At 43.6% G+C, this 23,474-nt stretch overlaps 1 protein-coding gene across 7 annotated transcripts in view; it reads right to left on the reverse strand.

The window, feature by feature from the left end:
* Positions 1–23,474, reverse strand: part of LOC140716950 (palmitoyl-protein thioesterase ABHD10, mitochondrial-like) — an 86,650-nt gene that overhangs the window by 35,741 nt on the left and 27,435 nt on the right. For 4 of the 7 annotated variants that reach the window (XR_012096395.1, XM_073030124.1, XM_073030120.1 and 1 more), the window contains exons 2-3: positions 17,730–17,839; positions 9,920–10,096 (exon numbers count right to left, since the gene is read on the reverse strand). Coding sequence is in view for 6 of the 7 variants with exons in the window: in XM_073030124.1 (XP_072886225.1) it covers positions 9,920–10,092 (173 nt within the window). In the remaining variant the exon portion in view is untranslated. Of the gene's footprint in view, positions 1–9,919; positions 10,097–17,729; positions 17,840–20,453; positions 20,473–23,474 lie in introns of those variants that run through there. The other 3 variants (XM_073030122.1, XM_073030123.1, XM_073030121.1) reach the window with 2 other exon arrangements.

Genomic DNA, 23,474 nt, shown 5'->3' on the forward strand with positions numbered 1-23,474 from the left:
CCATTTTTCTCAGAAAACAAACATTTATATTCCTTACAGCATCTGTTGATAGCCATTGCATAATGAAGATTAAATGCTGACTGGTGACGTAGTGCACAGGGAAGCTTTTCCCGCTCATCACTACCTCATCCCCTGGGTCTGATTTGTTGTATGCAGATGTTTCAAATTTATTTTGAACATTACATGTGCATTTCATAATAACTGCCTGTGCAATCTACTTTCTGGTAATAACCTTGCAGGTGCAGATACAGGGTGTAATATAATTTTCATAACCCTTTATTACAGATAAAAGCCATTACCATTACTGCATAACTTAAGTGATATGCAAAATCTTAACTGCATGTTCTAACCACCTATTCATTATCCTACCGTAGTAAGCACGAGTCTTGTGTTAGGAGCAGCAAATGCAGCCTCAAATGAGAAGGTTAAAATTTGAAGTCCATTCCATTGTTTAACATCTAATCCAAGCTAAAAAATTAGCTGTAAGAAGCTACCATCTTGTCTGTGAGAAGTTAAAATCAGGCACTAACCACTTTCCATTCCATAAGCATACAGGTTCTTCTCAAGGAGGAGGAAAGTCTCCAACACTTGCCAACTAATATTAATCCCACAACAATCAAACACAAACCAATACCAGGTTCTCCTCCATCCCTCTCTTTCCATTCCCCATCCTGGTTATCCTCTCACCCATACTCATCTCCCCTCATGACGTACCCATGAGCTCCCTCTGGTGCCCCTCCTCCTTCCCTTTCTTCCATTGTCCACTCTCTTCTCCTATCAGATTCATTATTCTTCAGCCTTTTATCTCCTTCACCTATCACTTCCCAACTTCTTACTGCATCCCCCTTTCCCTACCCACCTTCTCCCTCACCTGGTCTCACCCATTATCTTCCAGCTTATCCTCCTTCCTCTCACCCCACCACCTTCTTATTTTGGTTTCTTCCCCCTTCCTTTCCAGCCTTGATGAGATGTTGAATGTTTATTCCCCTTCATAGATGCTGCCGATCTATTGAGCTCCTCCAGCATTTAAAGATTAAAAATGTATTTTATTTGTCACACATACAGCAAAAAGTTTTGTTGTTTGCATCAGCAACCAACACAGCCTGAGGAAGTGCTGGGGGCAGTCCACAAATGTTGACATACTTCTGGCACCAAAATAGCATGTACACAACTCACTAACCCTAACCCATACAGCTTTAGAATGTGGGAGGAAACCGGAAAACTCAGAAGAAATCTACATGGGGAGAATGTACAAAATCATTACAGATAGTAATGGGAATCAAACCCTGTTAGGTGAGCATTATGCTACCATTTTGTGTGTGTTGCTCAGGATTTCCAGCATCTACAGAAACTCAAGACCTGGCTGGTTGCATTATGGTCTGGTATGGCAATATGAATGAACAGGAAAGCAAGAAGCTGCAGTGGATTCATCCCAATACATCACAGGCACATCCCTCCCCACCATTGGGCCATGCTATTTAGCAGCTATCATAGCACAGGAGGCACAGAAGCCTAAAGACCCACACCACCAGGTTCAAGATCAGCTACTTCCCTTCAACCATTCACTTTTTGAACCAACCAGCACAACCTTAATCACTCCTTCACTATAGCAACACTTTGAACACTCTATAATACAATGGAGCAAAACACACAAAATGCTGGAGGAACTCAGCAGTCAGGCAGCATCTATGAAGGAGAATAAACAGTCGACATTTCAGCTGAGGACCGGAAAGGAAGACCATAAGACATAGGAGCATAATTAGGCCATTCAGCCCTTCGAGTCAGCTCTGCTATTCTATCACAGCCAATTTATTTTCCCTCTCAACACCATGTTCTGCCTTCTCCCCATGATCTTTGACACCCTCACAAATCAATAATCGATTAAACTCCACTTTAAATACACCCAATGACCTAGCCTCCACAGCCATCTGTGGCAATAAATTCCAGATTCACCACCCCTTGGCTAAATAAATTCATCCTCATCTCTGTCTTAAAGTGACAAACTTCTATTCTGAGCATGCGCCCTCTGGTCCTGGACTCTCCCATTATATGAAACATCCTGTCCATATGGCTAAGCCTTTTAATAATCATTATTTTTAAAATGAGATCCCCTTCATTCTTCTAAGGTCCAGTAAGTACAGGCCCAGAGCCATCAAACACCATCAAATGGAAGGGGGCAGTAGCCAGAAGGTGGGTAGGTGTAGTAGGAGTATAAGCAGAAAGGTGAAGGGGAAGGGGAGTGGGTGGGGGAAGGGAGGAATGAAGCTGGTAGTGGTCAAAAATGCTGTTAATTTTTTCCTACCTAGAAGACCTTAATTGCTTCCTTTATTAAAATATTTCCATCTGCTATTAACATGTGCAATTGCGAAGAAGGCACACGACTTCGACTTCGTTAGGAGTTTGTGGAGATTCGGTATGACATCTAAAACTTTGACAAATTTCTATGGATGTGTAGTGGAGAGTACATTGACAGACTGCATCACAACCTGGAATGGGAACATTGATGCCCTTGAACGGAAAATCAGGGGTAAAGCCCTCACAACTATTGAGCACATCTGCATGAAATATTGCCGTAGAAAAGTAGAAGGTACAAGAACCTCAGGACTCACACCAGCAGGTTAGGGAACAATTATTACCCCTCAACCATCAGTCTCTTGAACCAGAGGGGTAACTACACTTGCCCCATCACTGAGATGTTCCCACAACCAATGGACTCACTTTCAAGGACTCCTCATCTCATGTTCTCATTATTTATATTTGCATTTGCATTGTTTGTTGTCTTCTGCATTCTGGTTGAACACCCTAGTTGGGTGGTCCTTCATTGATCCTGTTATAGTTACTATTCTATAGATTTATTAAGTATGTCCACAAGAAAATGAATCTCAGGGTTGTATATGGTAACATGTATGTACTCTGGTAATAAATTCACTTTAAACTTTGAATACTTTAGATGTTCATATGTTCAACAGAGTATCTACAGGTCAAAGATATCTTCTGTAAATGCTACATAACACATTCAGAGTAGATTTAATTCAGAGGTCAATAATATAAACAGTGATGGGACACAAATAACTTGGCAACAATTATAATCAAAAATGATTTTTAATTTCAGCGTGAAGCATTTTGAACATCAGATCAGTATGACTGAATGTGTCCAATCTCTATTAATCAATTGTATTTGCAAAATTGCTCATTTTAATTGACAGATATAGGAACATTTGAATGTCAAGTGTTGCGGGACAGTTAATTGAAATGACACAATTATTAGATTGCTGGTTCCATATTGTAAATTTCTAACAATTAGGATCTTTTAATCCAATCTCATTATTCATTTCCCACGAATACCCCTTTCTGTCTCACAGCCCCACAGCACAAATAATTCAGATGGATGATTAAAATCCCTCCAGAGTAGCTTGAGAATGTACATTCAGTTAATTAAATAAAAGCCAGCACTGGAAAAATACCAACATCAATAATGTGACCATTAAACTACTGGATTGTCGTTACAGAATTGAAATTTGATTCACTAAGGACCTTCAGGAAAGGAAGTCCAACTTCCTTAGCCAGCCTATCCTATATCTGACTACAGACCAACAACAATACCACAATTATACATTGCCTTGTTGAGACCACACACATTGAGCACTGTGTGTACTTTGGGTTTCTTTACCCAAGGAAGAATAGGCAATAAATTTCTGATAACCCAGCACCCTCAGGGCGTTGGCAGTGGCAAATTGGCAGGTTATTCAGACTACTGGTGATTATGCCTAGAAATACACCATTTCAAATTCAATTTTTCCCCCAAAAGATAAAAGATATTATATAGCAGTATAGTAGATTTTCTGAAGAACCCAGTGAATTTAAAGAGAAGGCTGTGAGTTTAAAGGCAACATCGAAAATGAGGGCCCAAAAAGCCATTGGAATTCCAACAAGTAAAAGCAGATTAACAGTGTTTTATTGAGACTTGAAAGATTAGCTTTATTTACCATATTTACATTAATATACAGTGCAATGTGTTGTTTGTGTCAAATCAAATTAAGGATTGTGCTGAGATGAAATTGTGCTGATGCTTCTGTGTTTAACATAGCATGCCCACAACTCACTAGTCCTAACCCGTATGCTTTGGAATGTGGGAGGAAACTGGAGCACCTATTGAGAAATATACCTGATATAATCATTATATATACCTGAACTATGATCACTATGTATTAGCTATTTACTATACTATGTAATCACTTCTAGGTACTGAATATTAATATGTATTATTTTACCAGACACACTTTGCTATGTGTTGTTTTCACTAGATACTTTGTACTCTCTTAGCTGCATATTATGGCACTTACAGAACACCTGCTTGTTTTGCAACACCATTAGCTGAAATGTATCCCATGTATTACACTCAGCCTTTGTTTAGTACGAGATAACGGTGGCGGACAGGATGCTGCGAGCAGGAATGTACTGTGAGGGAGGTTGTCTGAAAAACATAATCTTGGCCACGAATAAGGCCCCAATGCGAACGGGTGAAAAACAATGGTGACGTACTGCGGGCTAGGCAAGAGCGATTAATTAATTCATATATAGATGATATGCAACAAAAAATTGATTGGGTATGCTAATAAAACCGAACTGTAACTGAGATAAGAAATTACTATAAAGAATGCTGTACACCGGAGCTCGGGGGGCTTTCGGTGACAAGTTCATTGATTGCCTCAGCCTTTGTTTGCAAATAAAGGTTTAATTTTCTTGAAGAATTGTCTGTGTCTCCAGGTCATTTCAAGTAACCACGACACATCCAGAGGAAACCCACGTGGTCACGGGGAGAATGGACAAACTCCTTTCAAACAGTGGTAGGAATCAAACCCTAGTCTTACACTTGGCGCCGTAAAGCATTGCACTAGCTGCTATGCCATCATGTTCCCACCCCACCCCGTAGAGGGAGTGCAACAAAGCTTCACCAGATTAATTCCCAAAATAGCAACACTATCAAATGAGTGATTAGGTCAACTGGATCTTCAATTCACTGTACACCCTATCCTCGTTATATGTGGGGGATACACTCAACACAGTCCACACATAATGTGAAATCGTATAATGTGAATAAATATTTAAATGGAGAAAATAGGGATGCTTCCCAGAGAGCTTCCTAATTATGTTTTATCTGTAATTTATTCACATTTTCATACCAATACGACACAAAAGCAGTACCACAAGGCAACATTCGTATTATATTTCATCAATTTAAGGTAATATTCAATGCAATAAATCATAGAAAGCTAACATACTAGGGTGTACAGTACTCACCAACAGTGGCAGGTGAGTTCGCTCCGGGAGATAAGTGGTTGTTGTGGTGTCGGGCAGCTTTACGTGGATAAGGTGGACATCGAGCACAGCAAGGGGTGAAGGAAGACTCACAGAACGGCAGCAGGAGATGACACCGGTTTGAAGAAAGTGGTGAGGGTTGTTTGCTTGGCAGCATTTTGTTTTTCAACATAAATTTACTTGTAGGAAGAAGGGTTGACAGCAGGGAACGACGGAAATGCTGACTCCGTTCTAAACTTGGGTCCATGTCCATCCCCATTTGTGCCAAGTGTTCCGACTTCCACCATTCCCTCACAGTTGGTAAACACCCGGGATTTTCAAAATTGTCTGTTGCTTGCAGCATCTGAGAAACAGTTCGCCGTAAAAAAAAACGCCTTGAAATGTGGATCACACCTTGGTCAAGTGGCTGAGTCAGCGATGTTGTGTCAGGCATCAGGAAACGCACTGTTATGTTAGGATGAATGCTGTCCAAATGCTTAGGATGGGCTGGTGCATTGTCAAGCAACAAAAGAACTTTAAAGGCAAGATTCTGTTCCTGGCAGTAGCGTCCCAGAGCTGTGTTACCTTCACCTGATGTCACACTGTTTATAATTTCCAACTTCTTTTTCAAGTGTTAAAGCAGTTCTCTTGATGGCCCAGTACATGACATCGGATGCTTAGGAGGCATAGTTAAATATTTCAAGCACAAAATCACTGCACCATAGGTAAAACCAACAAAAGTTTAAGCGCACAAGATCGCATATCCACACCTTGCCAAAACTAATGCGAGACTGGCGGGAGTAAGATTGTGAGGCGCACGCATCTGACTTGTATTGGCAGGAAAGCAGTGCTCCTCACATAACACGAGGAAATCTGCAGATGCTGGAAATTCAAACAACACACACAAAATGCTGGTGGAACGCAGCAGGCCAGGCAGCATCTATAGGAAGAAGCACGGTCGATGTTTCGGGCCGAGACCCTTAGTCCTGACGAAGGGTCTCAGCCCGAAACGTCGACAGCGCTTCTCCTATAGATGCTGCCTGACCTGCTGCGTTCCACCAGCATTTTGTGTGTGTTGCTCCTCACATAACTGAGAGTTTTGGACGCATATAAGAAGACGTTGGTAGAAATAGGTTCCTCGCATAACTGTAAATCCGCATAGTCGAAGACGCATATAACCAGGATAGGGTGTAGTTTCAAAAAAATGAAAGGAGAACATACAACATTCTGACAGGGTTCAACAGTACAATTCCAGGTCCAGAACCAGGGATTACCTTAGGATATAAGGCACAATATTGCAGACTGAGAAGAAATTTTTTTACTCAGAGGGTGGTGTACCTATGGAATTCTTTACCATAAAAGGTTGTGGAGTTCAAGTTGTTGAATATTATTAATATTTCTAGATACAAAAGGCATCAAAGGCAAGGGAGAGAGAACAGTATCATATTGAGACAGATCTGCCAATATTGTATTGACTAACTGAGCTGCAGTAAAAAGCTGAATAGCCTTTTATATTTTTATTAAAAACATAGAACTGTACAGCACAATATAGGCCCTTCATCACATGATGTTGTACTGACCTTTTAACCTACTCTAAAATCAATCTAACACTTCCCTCCCCATAGCCCTCCATTTTTCTTTCATCCATGTGAATATCTAAGAGTTTCTTAAATGTCCCAAATGTGTATCTGCCTCTACCATGACTACTTTTCACACACTCACCACTCACTCTCTAAAAGCTCTACCCCTGACAACCTCCCTATAGTTTCCTCCCAACACCTTAAAGTATACCCCCTGGGTATTTTCTGGCCTGGGAAGAAGTCTCTGGTTGTCCACTTGATCTATTATTCATCTTGTACACAGATGTGTAGATGTGGAAATGTGAAATAAAAACAGAAAATACTTTAGTTGATCTACATCAAACAGCTCAGCAAAGAGAGAAAAAGCAGACTTAACAATTCAGGTCAGGAAATATCATCAAGCTGAAATATGGCTCACTTCTCTCTGAGATGCTAACTGAGATGATGAGTACTCAGCATTTTGTTTTGAACCCACTGCAATGTTCAAAGTATATGTCCATTTTGTTGCAGGCAATCACAGTGAATACAAAGTATAATTGAATCAATAAAAAACTACACACAACCAATGTGCAAAAGATGATTGTGGTGGACTATTAACTGTGGAATGAATCTCATGGGCAATAAGTGGTGACTTGACCTACAGCAGACTGCAGTCTGCAAATGAATTTGGACAAGTTTATATTCTTGCATTGAAGATCTTATATTGAAGTTCTGAGGCGGCGATCGTCATGAAGAGCTGTGCGTTCCAATGTGCAGGGAGAGGCTACACCATGATAAGCTTCATTCAAGAAATTTAAGGCTGAGAATTTTTATTTTCCTGGAGGGCAGCACGGTAGCTTAGCAGTTAGCATAACACTATTACAGAACCAACAACCCAGGTTCAATTCCTTCGTTGCCTGTAAGGAGTTTATATGTTCTCTGTGACCACATGGTTTCCTCCCACAGTGCAAAGACATAAACAATAGGGTTAATAATTTGTGGGCATGCTACGTTGACACCGGAAGCGTGGTGACACTTGCAGGCTGCCCTTGCACATCCTTGGACTCGTTGACACAGTTGACACATTTCATTGTATGTTCTGATGCACATGTGACAAAGCTAATCGTTCTTTTCTTAATGTCTTAAATCTTGAACTTCATTGATTTAATTAAGACCATAAGACATAGGAGCTGAATTAGGCCATTTTCCCACCAAGTCTGCTCTGCCATTTCATCATAGCTGATCCATTTCACCTGTCAGCCCCAATCTCCTGCCTTCTCCCCATATCCCTTCATATCCTCACCAATCAAGAATCTATCAACCTCTGTCTTAAATATACATATAGACTTGGCCTCCACAGCTGCCTGTGGCAATGAATTCCACAGATTCGCCAGTCTCAGACTTCTCCTCATCTCCATTCTAAAAGGATGCCCAGCTATTCTGAGGCTGTGTCCTCTGGTCTTAGACTCCCCTATCATATGAAACATCCTCTCCACATCCACTCTATCAACCACCTTCTCGCCCGAACTGAAACCATGCAACAACCCATTCTTGAGCTACTATATGCAAACGACTGTGCTCTTCTCTCTCTCTCTCACAAAGGATGCACTACAGGCTGCAGTCACTCAGTTTTCCAAGGCTGCAAGGGCTTTTGGGTTAATGGTCAGTCTGAAGAAAACAATGATCCTCTGCCAGAAGCCCCTTCATGGCATTTACAACCCATCTCGGATCACCACTAATGACCACCCTCTCACCACAGTTGAGCAGTTCACCTACCTGAACAGCGTCATCTCCAACGATGGTACGGAAATAAGAAACGTTGATAATCGACTTGCCAGAGCCAGCAGTACCTTTGGGCACCTCCAGAAATGTGTGGAAGAACCACCAGTTGCATCTGTCCACAAAAATCCAGGTGTACTAGGCTGCCATCATCTGCTATACAGCTCTGAAGTCTGGGGTTTGTGCTGCAAGCAAATCCGGTTTCTTGAGCGCCTCCATCATGGGTATCAGCTGGGAGGATCGCATCTCCAACAACAAGGTCCTGAAGAAGGTTCAACTTCCAAGCACGGAAGCCACTTTGCTACTCAGGCAGCTCCGCTGACCAGGCCACGTGTCTCACATGGACAACTTCAGGTTACTGAAAGCAGTACTCTACAGAGAACTCTCTCAGGGCAAGAGAGATCGTGGTGTCCTGGACAAGAGGTACAAAGACCAACTTAAGCAGCATCTCTCTCAGGCAAATATTGAGGTCAACAAATGACAGAAGCTGGCTTGTGATAGAGACCGCTGATCCATGTTGCAGCCAAGAATTTTACAGAAACCAGAAGAGCAACTGCTGAAGAGGAAAGAAAGGAAGAATCCTACTACCCAAGCGCCCACATCCCAGCTGTTCCCGTGTCCCTACTGCTCCAGAATTGGCCTCTACAGCCACCAACGATCATGCTGTCGCTCCTGAGGACTCCTTTTCCCCCCGATCTTCACAAGTAATGCACCAGTCATCATCATTTGATTGGGTCATTGGGTGACTATTAATGGGAGCTCTCAGTGGGAAAATTGGCTCTCACCTTTTCTGAACTGCAACTATAAAAACACTTCTAAAAATATTATAATGGCTGCAAAGCACCTTGAAACTTCTTAAGGTTTATGAAGAATGAGGAATTTTCCCCAGAAGTTTTATCAGAATCAGGTTTATTATCACTGGCATATGTCATGAAATTTGTTGTTCTGCAGCACCAGTACAATGCAATACATTAAAAAAAACATACAAATAAGAAATAATATTAAAAACTAAATTGAATTAGCAGTTCAAGAGAGCAAAAAATAGTGAGGTAGTGTTCATGGATTGGTTCAATGTCCATTCAGAAGGACGTTGAAAAAGGAACCAGTTAAGACAATCCAGCCATATTAAATAGAGGATAGTACTTATTGGACTTTCCCACCATTTCTATATATTCAATGCCTTTCAGGAAAACCTACCAGATGGTTTTAAGATTTACCAACACTCATTCCAAGTAGCATGCTTCATGTAAAGTACACGTGCTTTTAGAAAATTGTGGCATTACCTGATAAAGGAATAGCCTGCTGAATCACAAAATGCTTCCAAAGCCAACGCTTTCTCCCCATTCATGTTGGATTTGAATCCTGAGAGGAACACAACTCCAGGGTTTTTTGCTGCGATCCTATAATAGGCCAGGCGAGGCAAGGATAACCTTGTAAGAAACTGCATGGAAGACATGGTTCTGCGACAAGAAAGAATAAAAACCATGGAGTTATCATTCCAAAACGTTGCTTCTAGTTCAGTAGAACAACTACAGCCTACCAGTTTCAGTGAAATGGGTTTGATCCTGACTTCTGATGCTGTCAGCGTGGAGCTTGCATGTTCTCCCTGTGAGTACTCAAATTTTCTCAGGGAGCTCCAGCGTCCTTCCAATGACGTATGGGTTATTAGGTTAATTATTTGCTGTAAATTGCTGAGAGTATGTGGGTGAATGATAGAATCTCGAGATTGACGAGATTAAGACCATAAATCAAAGGAACAGAATTAGGCCATTTGGCCTACCTAATGTGCTCCGCCATTTCATCATGGCTGATCCATTTTCCCTCTCAGCCCCAATCTCCTGCCTTTTCCCCTGTATCCCTTCATTCCCTGACCAATCAAGAATCTATCAACTTCTGTCTTAAATATACCCAATGACTTGGCCTCCACAGCCACCCGTAGCTACGAACTCCACAGATTCACCATTCTCTGGTTAAAGAAATTCTGAATGGACATCCCTCTATTGTGAGGCTGTGTCCTCTGGTCTTAGACCCTCCCACCATAGGAAACATCCTCCCCACATCCACTCTATCAAGGCCTTTCACCATTCGACAAGTTTCAATCAGGTCACCTCTTATTCTTCTGAATTCTAGTGAATACAGGCTCAGAGCCATCAAACGCTAGTCATATGACAAGCCATTCAATCCTGGAATCATTTTTGTGAACGTCCTTTGAACCCTCTCCAGTTTCAGCACGTCCTTTCTAAAATAAGGTGCCCAAAACTGTTCACAATACTCCAACTGAGGCCTCACCAGTGCTTTATAAAGTCTCGACATTACATCCTGGCTTTTATATTCTTGTCCTCTGGAAATTAATGCTGACATCGCATTTCCCTTCCTCACCATAACTCAACCTGCAAATTAACCTTTAGAGAATCCTGCATAAGGACTCCAAAGTCCAGTTACACCACAGATTTTAAAATTTTCTCTCCATCTAAAAGTAGTCTACGCTTTTATTTTTTCTATCAAAGATCATGACCATACACTTCTTGGCATTGTATTCAACATGCCACTTCTTTGCCAATTTCCTAATCTAAGTCCTTCTGTAGCCTCTCTACTTCCTCAAAACTACCTGCCCCTCCACCTACCTTCATATCGTCTGCAAACTTTGCAACAAAGCCATAAATTCCATCACCCAAATCATTGATATATAATGTAAAAAGAATCAGTCCCAACACAGACCCCTGTGGAACATCACTAGTCACCAGCAGTCAGTCAGAAAAGGCTCCCTTTATTCCCACTCTTTGCCTCCTGCCAGTCAACCACCGCTTTATCCATGCCAGAATCTTTCCTGTAATACCATGGGCTTTTAACTTGTTCAGTAGCTGCATGTGTGGCACTTTGTCAAAGTCTATCTGAAAATCCAAGTACACAGCATCCATTGATTCTCTTTTGTCTATCCTGCTTGTCATTTCTTCAAATAATTCTAACAAATTTGTTAGGCAAGATTTTCCCTTAAGGAAATCATGCTGACTACAACCTATTTTATTATGTGACTTCAAGTGCCCTGAAACCACATCCTTAACAATCAACTCCAACATCTTCCCAACCACTGAGGTCAGACTAACTGGCCTATAGTTTCCTTTCTTCTGTCTCTCTCCCTTCGTGAAGAAGGGGGTGACATTTGCAATTTTCCAGTCCTCCAGAACCATGCCAGAATCTAGTGATTCTTGAAAGATAATTACTAATGGCTCTGCAATCTCTTCAGTCACCTCTTTCAGAACTCTGGGGTATACACCACCTGGTCCAGGTGACTTATCTACCTTCAGACCTTTCAGTTCTTTTCCCCCCAATCAACTCTGGCTAACGTTCCCTTTACTCCACAGTAATACTGATACATCGGACTTTAACTTCTCCTTCTCATATTGCAGGGTGAATTCCATCATATTATGATCACTGTCCCCCAAGGGTTCTTTTACCTTAAGCTCTCTAATCAATTCTGGTTCATTTTACAACTCCCAATCCAGAATAGCTGATCCCCTTGTGGGCTCAACCACAAGATGCTCTAAAACGCCATCTCGTAGGCATTCCAGAAATTCCCCCTCTTATGATCCAGTGCCAACCTGCTTTTCCCCAATCTACCTGCATATTGAAATCTCCCATGACTATTATAACATTGCCCTTTTGACATGCACTTTCTACCTCGCAATTTGTTGTCTACATCCTTACTATTGTTTGGGGGTCTGTATATAACTCCCATCAGGGTCTTTTTACCCTTGCAGTTCCCTAGCTCAACCCACAAGAATTCTTCATCTTCTGATCCCATGTCAGCCCTTACTAATGATTTGATTTCATTTTTTTTAAACCAACAGAGCGATGCCAGCCCTTCTGCATTCCTGCCTATCCTCTCAATACAATGTGTGTCCTTGGACATTAAGCTCTCAGGTTTTATCTTCCAGCCATGATTCAGTGATGCCTACAGCATCATACATGCCAATCAGTAACTGTGCTACAAGTTCATTTGCCTTATTCCGTATACTGCAGGCATTCAAATATAATACCTTCAGTCCTGTATTCACCCTTTTCGAATTTATCTGCATTTTACATTACAACTCATCCTGTTGACTTCAATTTTGCCCCATCATCAGCCTCTCCTCACTACACATTGCCTCTGTTTGTAAACCAACTAACTCATACTCAGCCCTATCACTGTGGTTCCTATCCTCATGCCAAATTAGTTTAAATTCTCCCGAACAGCTCTAGCAAACCGGCCGAAAGGATGTTGGTCCCCTTTGGGTTCAGGTGTAACACGTCCCTTTTGTACAGGTTGTACCTTCCCCAGAAGAGATCCCAATGATGCATAAATCTGAACACCTGCCACCAAGACCAGTCCCTCAACCACATATTCATCTGCCAAATCATCCTAATCTTACCCTCACTGACAAGTGGCACAGGCAGCAAACCAGAGATTACTACCCTGGAGCTCCTGCTTTTCAGCTTTCTACCTTGCTTCCTAAAACCTCTTTTCAGGACCTCCTCACCTTTCCTACCCATGTCATTGGTGCCAATATATATCAAGGTTTCTGCCTGTGGGATAAGAAAATGGGATCAGTTTAGAATTGGTTTAATTGGGGGCTTAATGGTCAGATGACATCTAGGGGCTTGTTTCTATGTTGTATGATGCTATGACAAACTGGATGTGCAAAAAACAAACTAATCTCATTTGCTTTAGTTCCACACAGCAACTCAAAACCATAGTTCTATTATCAGCAAGAAAGCGTCTGGTTTGTTCTGTCACCTCTCCTAGAAGACTCCCAGTGGTGTGAGACTGAAAACATATCCAGTTAAGGCAATTAAGTGTAGGACAGGGTTGTGCTTATCATTAATACCTCATTAGATTTAAAGCATATCCTCAGATACTGATGGGCAGCACATCACATCTTTGTTAATACTTTCTCTGATATGGTCTCCAATTTGCATTATTTGGAATTAGTTTATTATCACATGTACCAAGATACAGTGAAGGACTTTTTTGTTTGCATACCATCCAGGCTTATCATAGAGGTAGTTTAAACAAACAGACTGTAGAATATAGTGTTACAGTTATAGAGAGTGCAGTACAGGTGAAGTGCACGTTGAGGTAGATTAGATCAAGAATTCATCTCTGCATAAAATTAAGGAATAGTATCAAGAAGTATAATATTTCACCTCTGGAGACACAGAAGAGCAGATTGTAACAATGCTACCTCACAGCAACAGTCACAGACAGTCACTGTCTGCATAGAGTTTACCCTGTGTTCATTGGTTCCTATCAGGACCCATAGAGATGGGAGTTTAAATGGTTAATATAAACTCAGTCTAGTGTACAGTGTCTAGTGTACAAGTGCCACAGTAGAAGATGATATTGATATTGCACAAGCTCATTGGTACAGGGCTAGGAATGAGACACCAGATGGTTTCATTTACTACTGCTGGTGCCACAGCTCGCATTCACATCAATTAAGCTTTTTTTATTATTATATACTTCATTTTATAAAATTATACAAAAACGGTGCACTTTGAGATTTGGGCAACATAATTCCAAACCACACTTTTCTAATCATATGCTGTGTCATCCCATAATTTACAAGATTAAAAAGACAGGTTGCCCTTAATGTTTACATTTCTCATCCACTGCTCACAGCTCAAACATAGATGATTTACTGTACAGCATAAGCTGGATTCAGATACAGGTTCTGGGGTGAAAAAGATTTAAAGATTAGAAACATAGAAAACCTACAGCACAATACAGGACCTTCGGCCCACAAAGCTGTCCCTACCTTAAGAAATTACTAGGCTTCCCTATAGCCCTCTATTTTACTAAGCTCCACGTACCTATCCAAAAGTCTCTTAAAAGACCCTATCGTATTCACCTCCACCGCCATTGCCGGCAGCCCATTCCACGCACTCACCACTCTCTGAGTAAAAGACTTACCCCTGACATCTCCTCTGTACCTACTCCCCAGCACCTTAAACCTGTGCCCTCTCATGCTAGCCATTTTAGCACTGGGAAAAAGCCTGTGACTATCCACACAATCAATGCTTCTCATCATCTTATACACCTCTATCAGGTCACCTCTCATCCCCCATCGCTCCAAGGAGAAAAGGCCGAGTTCATTCACCCTATTCTCATAAGGCATGCTCCACAATCCAGGTAATATCCTTGTAAATCTCCTCTGCAACATTTCTATGGTTTCCACATCCTTCCTGTAGTGAGGCGACCAGAACTGAGCACAGTACTCCAAGTGGGGTCTGACCAGGGTCATATGTAGCTGCAACATTACCTCTCAGCTCCTAAATTCAATTCCCCAGTTGATGAAGCCCAATACACCGTACGCCTTCTTAACAACAGAGTCAACCTGCACAGCTGCTTTGAGTATCCTATGGACTCGGACCACAAGATCCCTCTGATCCTCCACACTGCCAAGAGTCTTACCATTAATACTATATTCTGTCATCATATTTGACCTACCAAAATGAACCACTTCACTCTTATCTGGGTTGAACTCCATCTGCCACTTCTCAGCCCAGTCTTGCATCCTATCAATGTCCCGTTGTAACATCTGACAGCCCTTCAAGCTATCCACAACACCCACAACCTGTGTCATCAGCAAACTTACTAACCCATCCCTGCACTTCCTCATCCAGGCCATTTATAAAAATCACAAAGATTAAGGATCCCAGAACAGATCCCTGAGGCAACCCACTGGTGACTGACCTCCATGCAGAATATGTCCCATCTACAACCACTCTTTGCCTTCTGTGGGCAAGTCAGTTCTGAATCCACAAAGCAAGGTCCCCTTGGATCCCATGTCTCCTTACTTTCGCAATAAGCCTTTTGGTGTACCTTATCAAATGCCTTTCTGATATCCATATACACTACATCTACTGCTCTACCTTCATCAGTGTGTTTAGTCAGATCCTCAAAAAATTCAATCAGGCTTGTAAGGCACGACCTGCCCTTGACAAAGCCATGCTGACTACTCCTAATTATATTATACCTCTCCAAATGTTCATAAATCCTGTCTCTCAGCATCTTCTCCATCAACTTACCAACCACTGAAGTAAGACTCACTGGTCTATAATTTCCTGGGCTATCTCTACTCCCTTTCTTGAATAAGGGAACAACATTCACAACCCTCCAATCCTCCGGAACCTCTCCCGTCCCCATTGATGATGCAAAGATCATTGTCAGAGGCTCAGCAATCTCTCTCGCTTCCCACAGTAGCCTGGGGTACATCTCATCCAGTCCCGGCAACTTATCCAACTTGATGCTTTCCAAAAGCACCAACACATCCCCTTTCTTAATATCTACATGCTCAAGCTTTTCAGTCTGCTGAAAGTCATCACTACAATCACCAAGATCCTTTTCCATAGTGAATACTGAAGTATTCATTAAGTACCTCTGCTATTTCCTATGGTTCCAAACACACTTTCCCACTGTCACACTTGATAGGTCCTATTCTTTCACGTCTTATCCTCTTGCTCTTCACATACTTGTAGAATGCCTTGGGGTTTTCCTTAATCATGCCCGCCAAGGCCTTCTCATGGCCCTCTCATGGCCCCCCTAATTTCCTTCTTATGCTCCTCCCTAGCAGCCTTATAATCTTCTAGATCTCTAACATTACCTAGCTCTCTGAACCTTTTGTAAGCTTTTCTTTTCTTCTTGACTAGATTTATTACAGCTTTTGTACACCACGGTTCCTGTACCCTACCATAACTTCCCTGTCTCATTCGAACGTACCTATACAGAACTCCACACAAATATCCCCTGAACATTTGCCACATTTCTTCTGTACTTTCCCTGAGAACATCTGTTTCCAATTTAAACTTCCAATTTCCTGCCTGATAGCCTCATAATTCCCCTTACTCCAATTAAATGCTTTTCTAACTTGTCTGTTCCTATCTCTCTCCAATGCTATTGTAAAGGAGATAGAATTATGATCACCGTCTCTAAAATGCTCTCCCACTGAGAGATCTGACACCTGACCAGGTTCATTTCCCAATACCAAATGAAGCACAGACTCCCCTCTTGTAGGCTTATCTACATATCATGAGTTGAAAGTTAGGGGGCAAAAGTTTAAGGGTAACACGAGGGGGAATTTCTTTACTTAGAGAGTGGTAGCTGTGTGGAACGAGCTTCCAGTAGAAGTGGTAGAGGCAGGTTCGGTATTGTCATTTAAAGTAAAATTGGATAGGTATATGGACAGGAAAGGAATGGAGGGTTATGGGCTGAGTGCGGGTCAGTGGGACTAGGTGAAAGTAAGTGCTCGGCACGGACTAGAAGGGCCGAGATGGCCTGTTTCCGTGCTGTAATTGTTATATGGTTATACATATTGTGTCAAGAAACCTTCCTGAACACACCTAACAAACTCCACCCTATCTAAACCTCTCACTCTAGGGACATGTCAATCAATATTTGGGAAATTAAAATCTCCCACCATGACAACCCTGTTATTATTACTCCTTCCCAGAATCTGTCTCCCTATCTGCTCCTCGATGTCCCTGTTACTATTGGGTGGTCTATAAAAAACACCCAGTAGAGTTATTGACCCCTTCCTGTTCCTAACCTCCACCCAGAGACTCCGTAGACAATCCCTCCATGGCGTCCACCTTTTCTGCAGCGGTGACACTATCTCTGATCAACAGTGCCATGCCCCCACCTCTTTTGCCTCCCTCCCTGTCCTTTCTGAAACATCTAGCTTTATTTGTCACATACATCTAAACATTCAGTGAAATGTGTGCTGTTTTGTGTCAAATCCAATCAGCGAGGATTATGCTGGGTAGCTTTTAAGTGTTGCCATGTTTCCGGCACAAACATAGCCAGGCCACAACTCACTAACCATACATCTTTAGACAATGGGTGGAAACTGGAACACCCAGAAGAAACTCACACGGTCATGGAGAAAACGTACAAACTCCTTATAGGCAGCAGCAGGAATCAAACCCTAATCGGTCATTGCTGGCTGGCACTATAAGGTGATGTATTAAGCACCACGCTACCATGCCACCCCATTGAGTCCCAACTTTGGGTGATTTGTTACATAAAAACTGAATGATGCCGTCCAGCTAAATTACCTGTTTTTCGTTTAAATCAAATGGTATGATCCAAATTCTCTTTTAAGGAGCTTGCACACCGAATGCCAAATTAATTCAAAACAGCAGGTAAACCAGATTCTGTCGATGAACTAAAAAAAACACAGAATGAATTTGAAAACAAGGTTCTTGCTCCTCAAATATCCACAATGAAAACACAATAGTTCAAGCAGTTCAACAGATCAATGAATTTGAATCTGCAACTATTTATCTGCCTCTCTACTAAAAAACCCTGACTCATAATTGAATATACCTCTCCAGGAAAAAAAGCGAGCCTTTCTAAACCTTTCATCACAAATAAATCATGTCCTGTCAACACCCTTAACTCTCAGTAGTGTCCCTCTCCGATATCCCCTACCCATTTTAATGCTATCACAGCCTTCTTGAAATAGGACAGACAACCAGAAAAATCATTTATAGGATTGTTTACACTGTTGGATGAGTTCAGGAAAGTAACAGGTTATAAAATAAATGTAAAGAAAATGCAGGTTATGCCCCTAAATTATACAGTATCCAAAAAACTGCAGGATACATATGATCTTGAGTGGGAAGCTAAATCATTAAAATATTTAGGAATAACCCTGCCAAAGGATCTTTCAACATTATCACAGGTAAATTATGGGCCATTAATTTCAAAGATAAAAGCAGAAATACATAGATGGAATTTTATACCCTTTTTAAGTTTAAATTCAAGGATAAATACTATAAAAATGAATATTCTCCCTCGGTTACTCTATCTTTTCCGGACTTTACCTGTAGAGGTGGACAATAATCAATTCAGGGAATGGGACAAATGGATTTCCCGCTTTATCTGGCAAGGAAAGAAACCTAGAATTCAATTTAACACCTTACAGTTAGGGAAGGAAGGAGGAGGTATGGCACTTCCTTGCTTGAGAAATAAGGAATATAAGGCTAGATGGGAGGAAATAGAATTTGGATTGATTGACAGTTTTCCTCTGCAGGCCTCAATAACAGACAAAGGATTGCTAGCCCAATTGGAAAAGTCTAAAAACAGCTGGATAAATCTTACATTAAAAGTATGGCAGAAGGTGGCTAATTCATGTGGAATTAATAACATGTTAAAACTTTTTAAGATGGTCTACATATGATACCGAATTTCTTCCCAACAGAGTAGATAAAAGATTTGAACTATGGATAAAGAAAGGTCTTACAACCTATCTCTCATTTACACAGAAAAGAGTATTACAAAGTTTCCAATCCTTACAGGACAAACATGGCCTAGAACATAATGACTTTTTTTTTTATATAAGGTACCTTCAAACATGACATTATGTTAACCAGAGTTGTAGATATACAGATTTATCAACAGTAGAATTAGAATTTTTCAAGATTCTGAATTCGGCTTACAGTTCAATGCCAAGTAAATCAATTTCTCGATTATACAATGTACTCTCTCATGCCAAAAATGAAAACACATTGTATATTAAAGAGAAGTGGGAGAAAGAAGTGGGGTTGATACTTTCAGAGGGGGTTTGGGGGAAAATATGCAGCTTTCAGTGGTCTTCAACTAACTCTTTGGTTTGGTGAGAACATTGCTGGAAAAATATTATAAGATACTTCAAGACCCCATATCAGGAAAAATATAAAGACACAAACGTGACGTGTTGGAGAAGGTGTGGCTCCAAGGAGGCAAATTATTTCCATATTTTCTGGGATTGCCCTAAATTAAGTTTATATTGGAAAGGTATTCATAGAACTTGAGGTCAGGTATTTAAGACCCAGATACCTCTGAACTTTGAGACACTCTATTTGGGACATGTACTGTTTTTGGATCAGAAGAAAGACATAAAGTTGCTACAGGTCCTCTTAGCGGCAAGTAAGAAATCAATCACCAGAAAGTGGCTAAATCCAATATCACCTACATTAGAAGATTGGCATCAAATTATTTTGGAAATATTTAAAATGGAAAAGATGACCTACTCTTTGAGAATTCAAAAAGAAAAATTTAATCAAATTTGGAATAAATGGATTGAATTTATAACCCCAAAACGAGCAGACTCTGGTTGACTCTCCTAATGATTTATACTGCTTTTCTCATCAACACAGTAATATTGCTAATGTAAGCACCCTTGGTTCGATTGTTTACTGTTTTTTTCTTTTTGAAAATAGGGAATTAACACAAGGAAAAGATTTGGGAAAGGGGAAAAATATGAAAAAATTAAGTAAATAAGTACATAGGGATTGGATAATTATGTTTGGGGGTAGGAGCAAACATGAACGAGTTAGGATATAAAATCCTACAATGGTAGTTTCATAGGGTTACATATAATATTTTGGACCAGAAGTAATGGTTCAGAAGAGATACATGGAAATTATTATTAATCCACTATTATTACTATTTTTCTTAACAATTATTGTCATTGCTTAGTCTAATAGGGTGGAATTACAACGGCACGTAATTATCTATTTAAGTGCCTTATTACTTTTTATATTATCTCAATGTGTACTTATGAATGTATAAAAAATTATAGATTAAAATTAAATTTTAAAAAATTTAAAATAAAAGAAATAGGACAGACATTAGAGATTAGCAATTGGCTTTACTTGTCATATGTACATGGAAACATACAGTGAAATGTACTGTTTGTGACAACAGCCATCACAGGTTGAGGATGTGCTGGGGGCAGCCCACAAATGTCACCACACTTCCAGCACCAACATATCCACAACTCACTAACCCCTAACCTGTACATCTTTGGACCATGGGTGGAAACTGGAGCACATAGTGGAAACCCACGCGGGTTGCAGGGGAGAACATAGACTCCTTACAGACAGCGGCAGAAATTGAACCCCGATTCACAGGGCAGATCCTCATAAAATATTCAACTGCAGACCTTAATCCCAGTAAAAAGCAAAGCACATAGCTCAAAATCTAAAATAAAACCACAAAATGCTTGAAACATTCAGCAGAGCAAGCAGCATCTATGGAAAGAGAAAACAGTTAATACTACTGTTCTGATGAAGGATCTTCAATTCAAAGTAAATTTATTATCAAACTACGAGGTTGAAAGAGCACAGAGAAAATTTACAAGGACGTTCCCGGGATTGGAGGACCTGGGTTATTAAGAAAGATTGAATAGGTAAGGGACTTTATTCCTTGGGACGTAGTAGAGGAGAGATTTGATAGAGGTATACAAAATTATGAGGGGGTATAGATAGGGTCAATGCAAGTAGGCTTTTTCCACTGAGGTCAAGTGAGATGACAACTAGAGGTCATGAGTTAAGGGTGAAAGGTGAGAAGTTTAAGGGGTACATGAGGGGAAACTTCTTCACTCAGAGGGTCGTAACAGTGTGGAATGAACTGCCAGCTCAAGTGGTGCATGCCAACTTGATTTCAACATTTAAGAGAAGTTTAGATAGGTACATGGATGGCAGAGGTATGGAGAGTTGTGGTCCCAGTGCAGGTCGATGGGAGTAGGCAGTTTACATTGGTTTGGCACAGACTGGATGGGCCAAAGGGTTTGTTTCTGTCCTGCACTTTGCAAAGACACAACCAACATGTCGCCATAAAAAAACCCTAAGGTTCATTTCTTGCGGGCATATTCAATAAATCCAACAACCATAACAGAAACCACACCAACGTGGGCGTTCAAGCAGAGTGCAAAAGACAACAGTGTGAATACAAAAAGAAAGAAATAATAAAATTAAAAATAGCAAAAGGGAGAGAGAGAGACGAGGAGGAAGGAGGGGGAAGGGAGAGGCAGAGGAGGCTGGAGGGAGAGACGGGGTGGGCTGGAGGCTGAGGGCAGGTGAGAGATGGCAAGGGGGACGGGGGGGGTTGAAGGGAGTGAGAGGCGGGCGGGGGGGGAGTGAAGGGAGTGAGAGGTGGGCGGGGGGGAGTGAAGGGAGTGAGAGGCGGGGCGGGGGGGGAGTGAAGGGAGTGAGAGGCGGGCGGGGGGGGAGTGAGAGGCGGGCGGGGGGGAGTGAGAGGCGGAGGGGGAGTGAAGGGAGTGAGAGGCGGGCGGGGGGGGAGTGAAGGGAGTGAGAGGCGGGCGGGGGGGGAGTGAAGGGAGTGAGAGGCGGGCGGGGGGGGGAGTGTAGGGAGTGAGAGGCGGGCAGGGGGGGAATGAAGGGAGTGAGAGGCGGGCGGGGGGGAATGAAGGGAGTGAGAGGCGGGCGGGGGGGGGAATGAAGGGAGTGAGAGGCGGGCGGGGGGGGAATGAAGGGAGTGAGAGGGCGGCGGGGGGGGGAATGAAGGGAGTGAGAGGCGGGCGGGGGGGAATGAAGGGAGTGAGAGGGCGGGCGGGGGGGAATGAAGGGAGTGAGAGGCGGGGCGGGGGGGGAATGAAGGGAGTGAGAGGCGGGCGGGGGGGGAATGAAGGGGAGTGAGAGGCGGGCAGGGGGGGAATGAAGGGAGTGAGAGGCGGGCAGGGGGGGAATGAAGGGAGTGAGAGGCGGGCAGGGGGGGAATGAAGGGAGTGAGAGGCGGGCGGGGGGGAGTGAGAGGCGGGCGGGGGGGAGTGAGAGGCGGGCGGGGGGGAGTGAGAGGCGGGCGGGGGGGGAGTGAGAGGCGGGCGGGGGGGAGTGAGAGGCGGGCGGGGGGGAGTGAGAGGCGGGCGGGGGGGGAGGTGAGAGGCGGGCGGGGGGGGAGTGAGAGGCGGGCGGGGGGGGGAATGAAGGGGAGTGAGAGGCGGGCAGGGGGGGAATGAAGGGAGTGAGAGGCGGGGCAGGGGGGGGAATGAAGGGAGTGAGAGCGGGCGGGGGGGAGTGAGAGGCGGGCGGGGGGGAGTGAGAGGCGGGCGGGGGGAGTGAGAGGCGGGCGGGGGGGAGTGAGAGGGCGGGCGGGGGGGAGTGAGTGAGAGGCGGAGGGCGCGGGGGGAGTGAGAGGCGGCGGGGGGGGAGTGAGAGGCGGGCGGGGGGGAGTGAGAGGCGGGCGGGGGGGGGAGTGAGAGGCGGCGGGGGGGAGTGAGAGGCGGGGCGGGGGGGGAGTGAGAGGCGGGCGGCGGGGGGGAGTGAAGGGAGTGAGAGGCGGGCAGGGGGGGACATGAAGGGAGTGAGAGGCGGGCAGGGGGGGGAATGAAGGGAGTGAGAGGCGGGCAGGGGGGGAATGAAGGGAGGTGAGAGGCGGGCAGGGGGGGAATGAAGGGAGTGAGAGGCGGGCAGGGGGGGAATGAAGGGAGTGAGAGGCGGGCAGGGGGGGAATGAAGGGAGTGAGAGGCGGCAGGGGGGGAATGAAGGGAGTGAGAGGCGGGCAGGGGGGGGAATGAAGGGAGTGAGAGGCGGGCAGGGGGGGAATGAAGGGAGAGAGAGGCGGGCAGGGGGGGAATGAAGGGAGTGAGAGGCGGGGGCAGGGGGGAATGAAGGGAGTGAGAGGCGGGCAGGGGGGGAATGAAGGGAGTGAGAGGCGGGGCAGGGGGGGAATGAAGGGAGTGAGAGGCGGGCAGGGGGGGAATGAAGGGAGTGAGAGGCGGGCAGGGGGGGAATGAAGGGAGTGAGAGGCGGGGCAGGGGGGGGGAATGAGAGGGAGGTGAGAGGCGGGGCAGGGGGGGAATGAAGGGAGTGAGAGGCGGGCAGGGGGGGAATGAAGGGAGTGAGAGGCGGGCAGGGGGGGAATGAAGGGAGTGAGAGGCGGGCAGGGGGGGAATGAAGGGAGTGAGAGGCGGGCAGGGGGGGAATGAAGGGAGTGAGAGGCGGGGCAGGGGGGGGAATGAAGGGAGTGAGAGGCGGGGCAGGGGGGGGAATGAAGGGAGTGAGAGGCGGGCAGGG

This window comes from Hemitrygon akajei, chromosome 26, assembly GCF_048418815.1.
Source record: "Hemitrygon akajei chromosome 26, sHemAka1.3, whole genome shotgun sequence".
NCBI lineage: Eukaryota > Metazoa > Chordata > Chondrichthyes > Myliobatiformes > Dasyatidae > Hemitrygon > Hemitrygon akajei.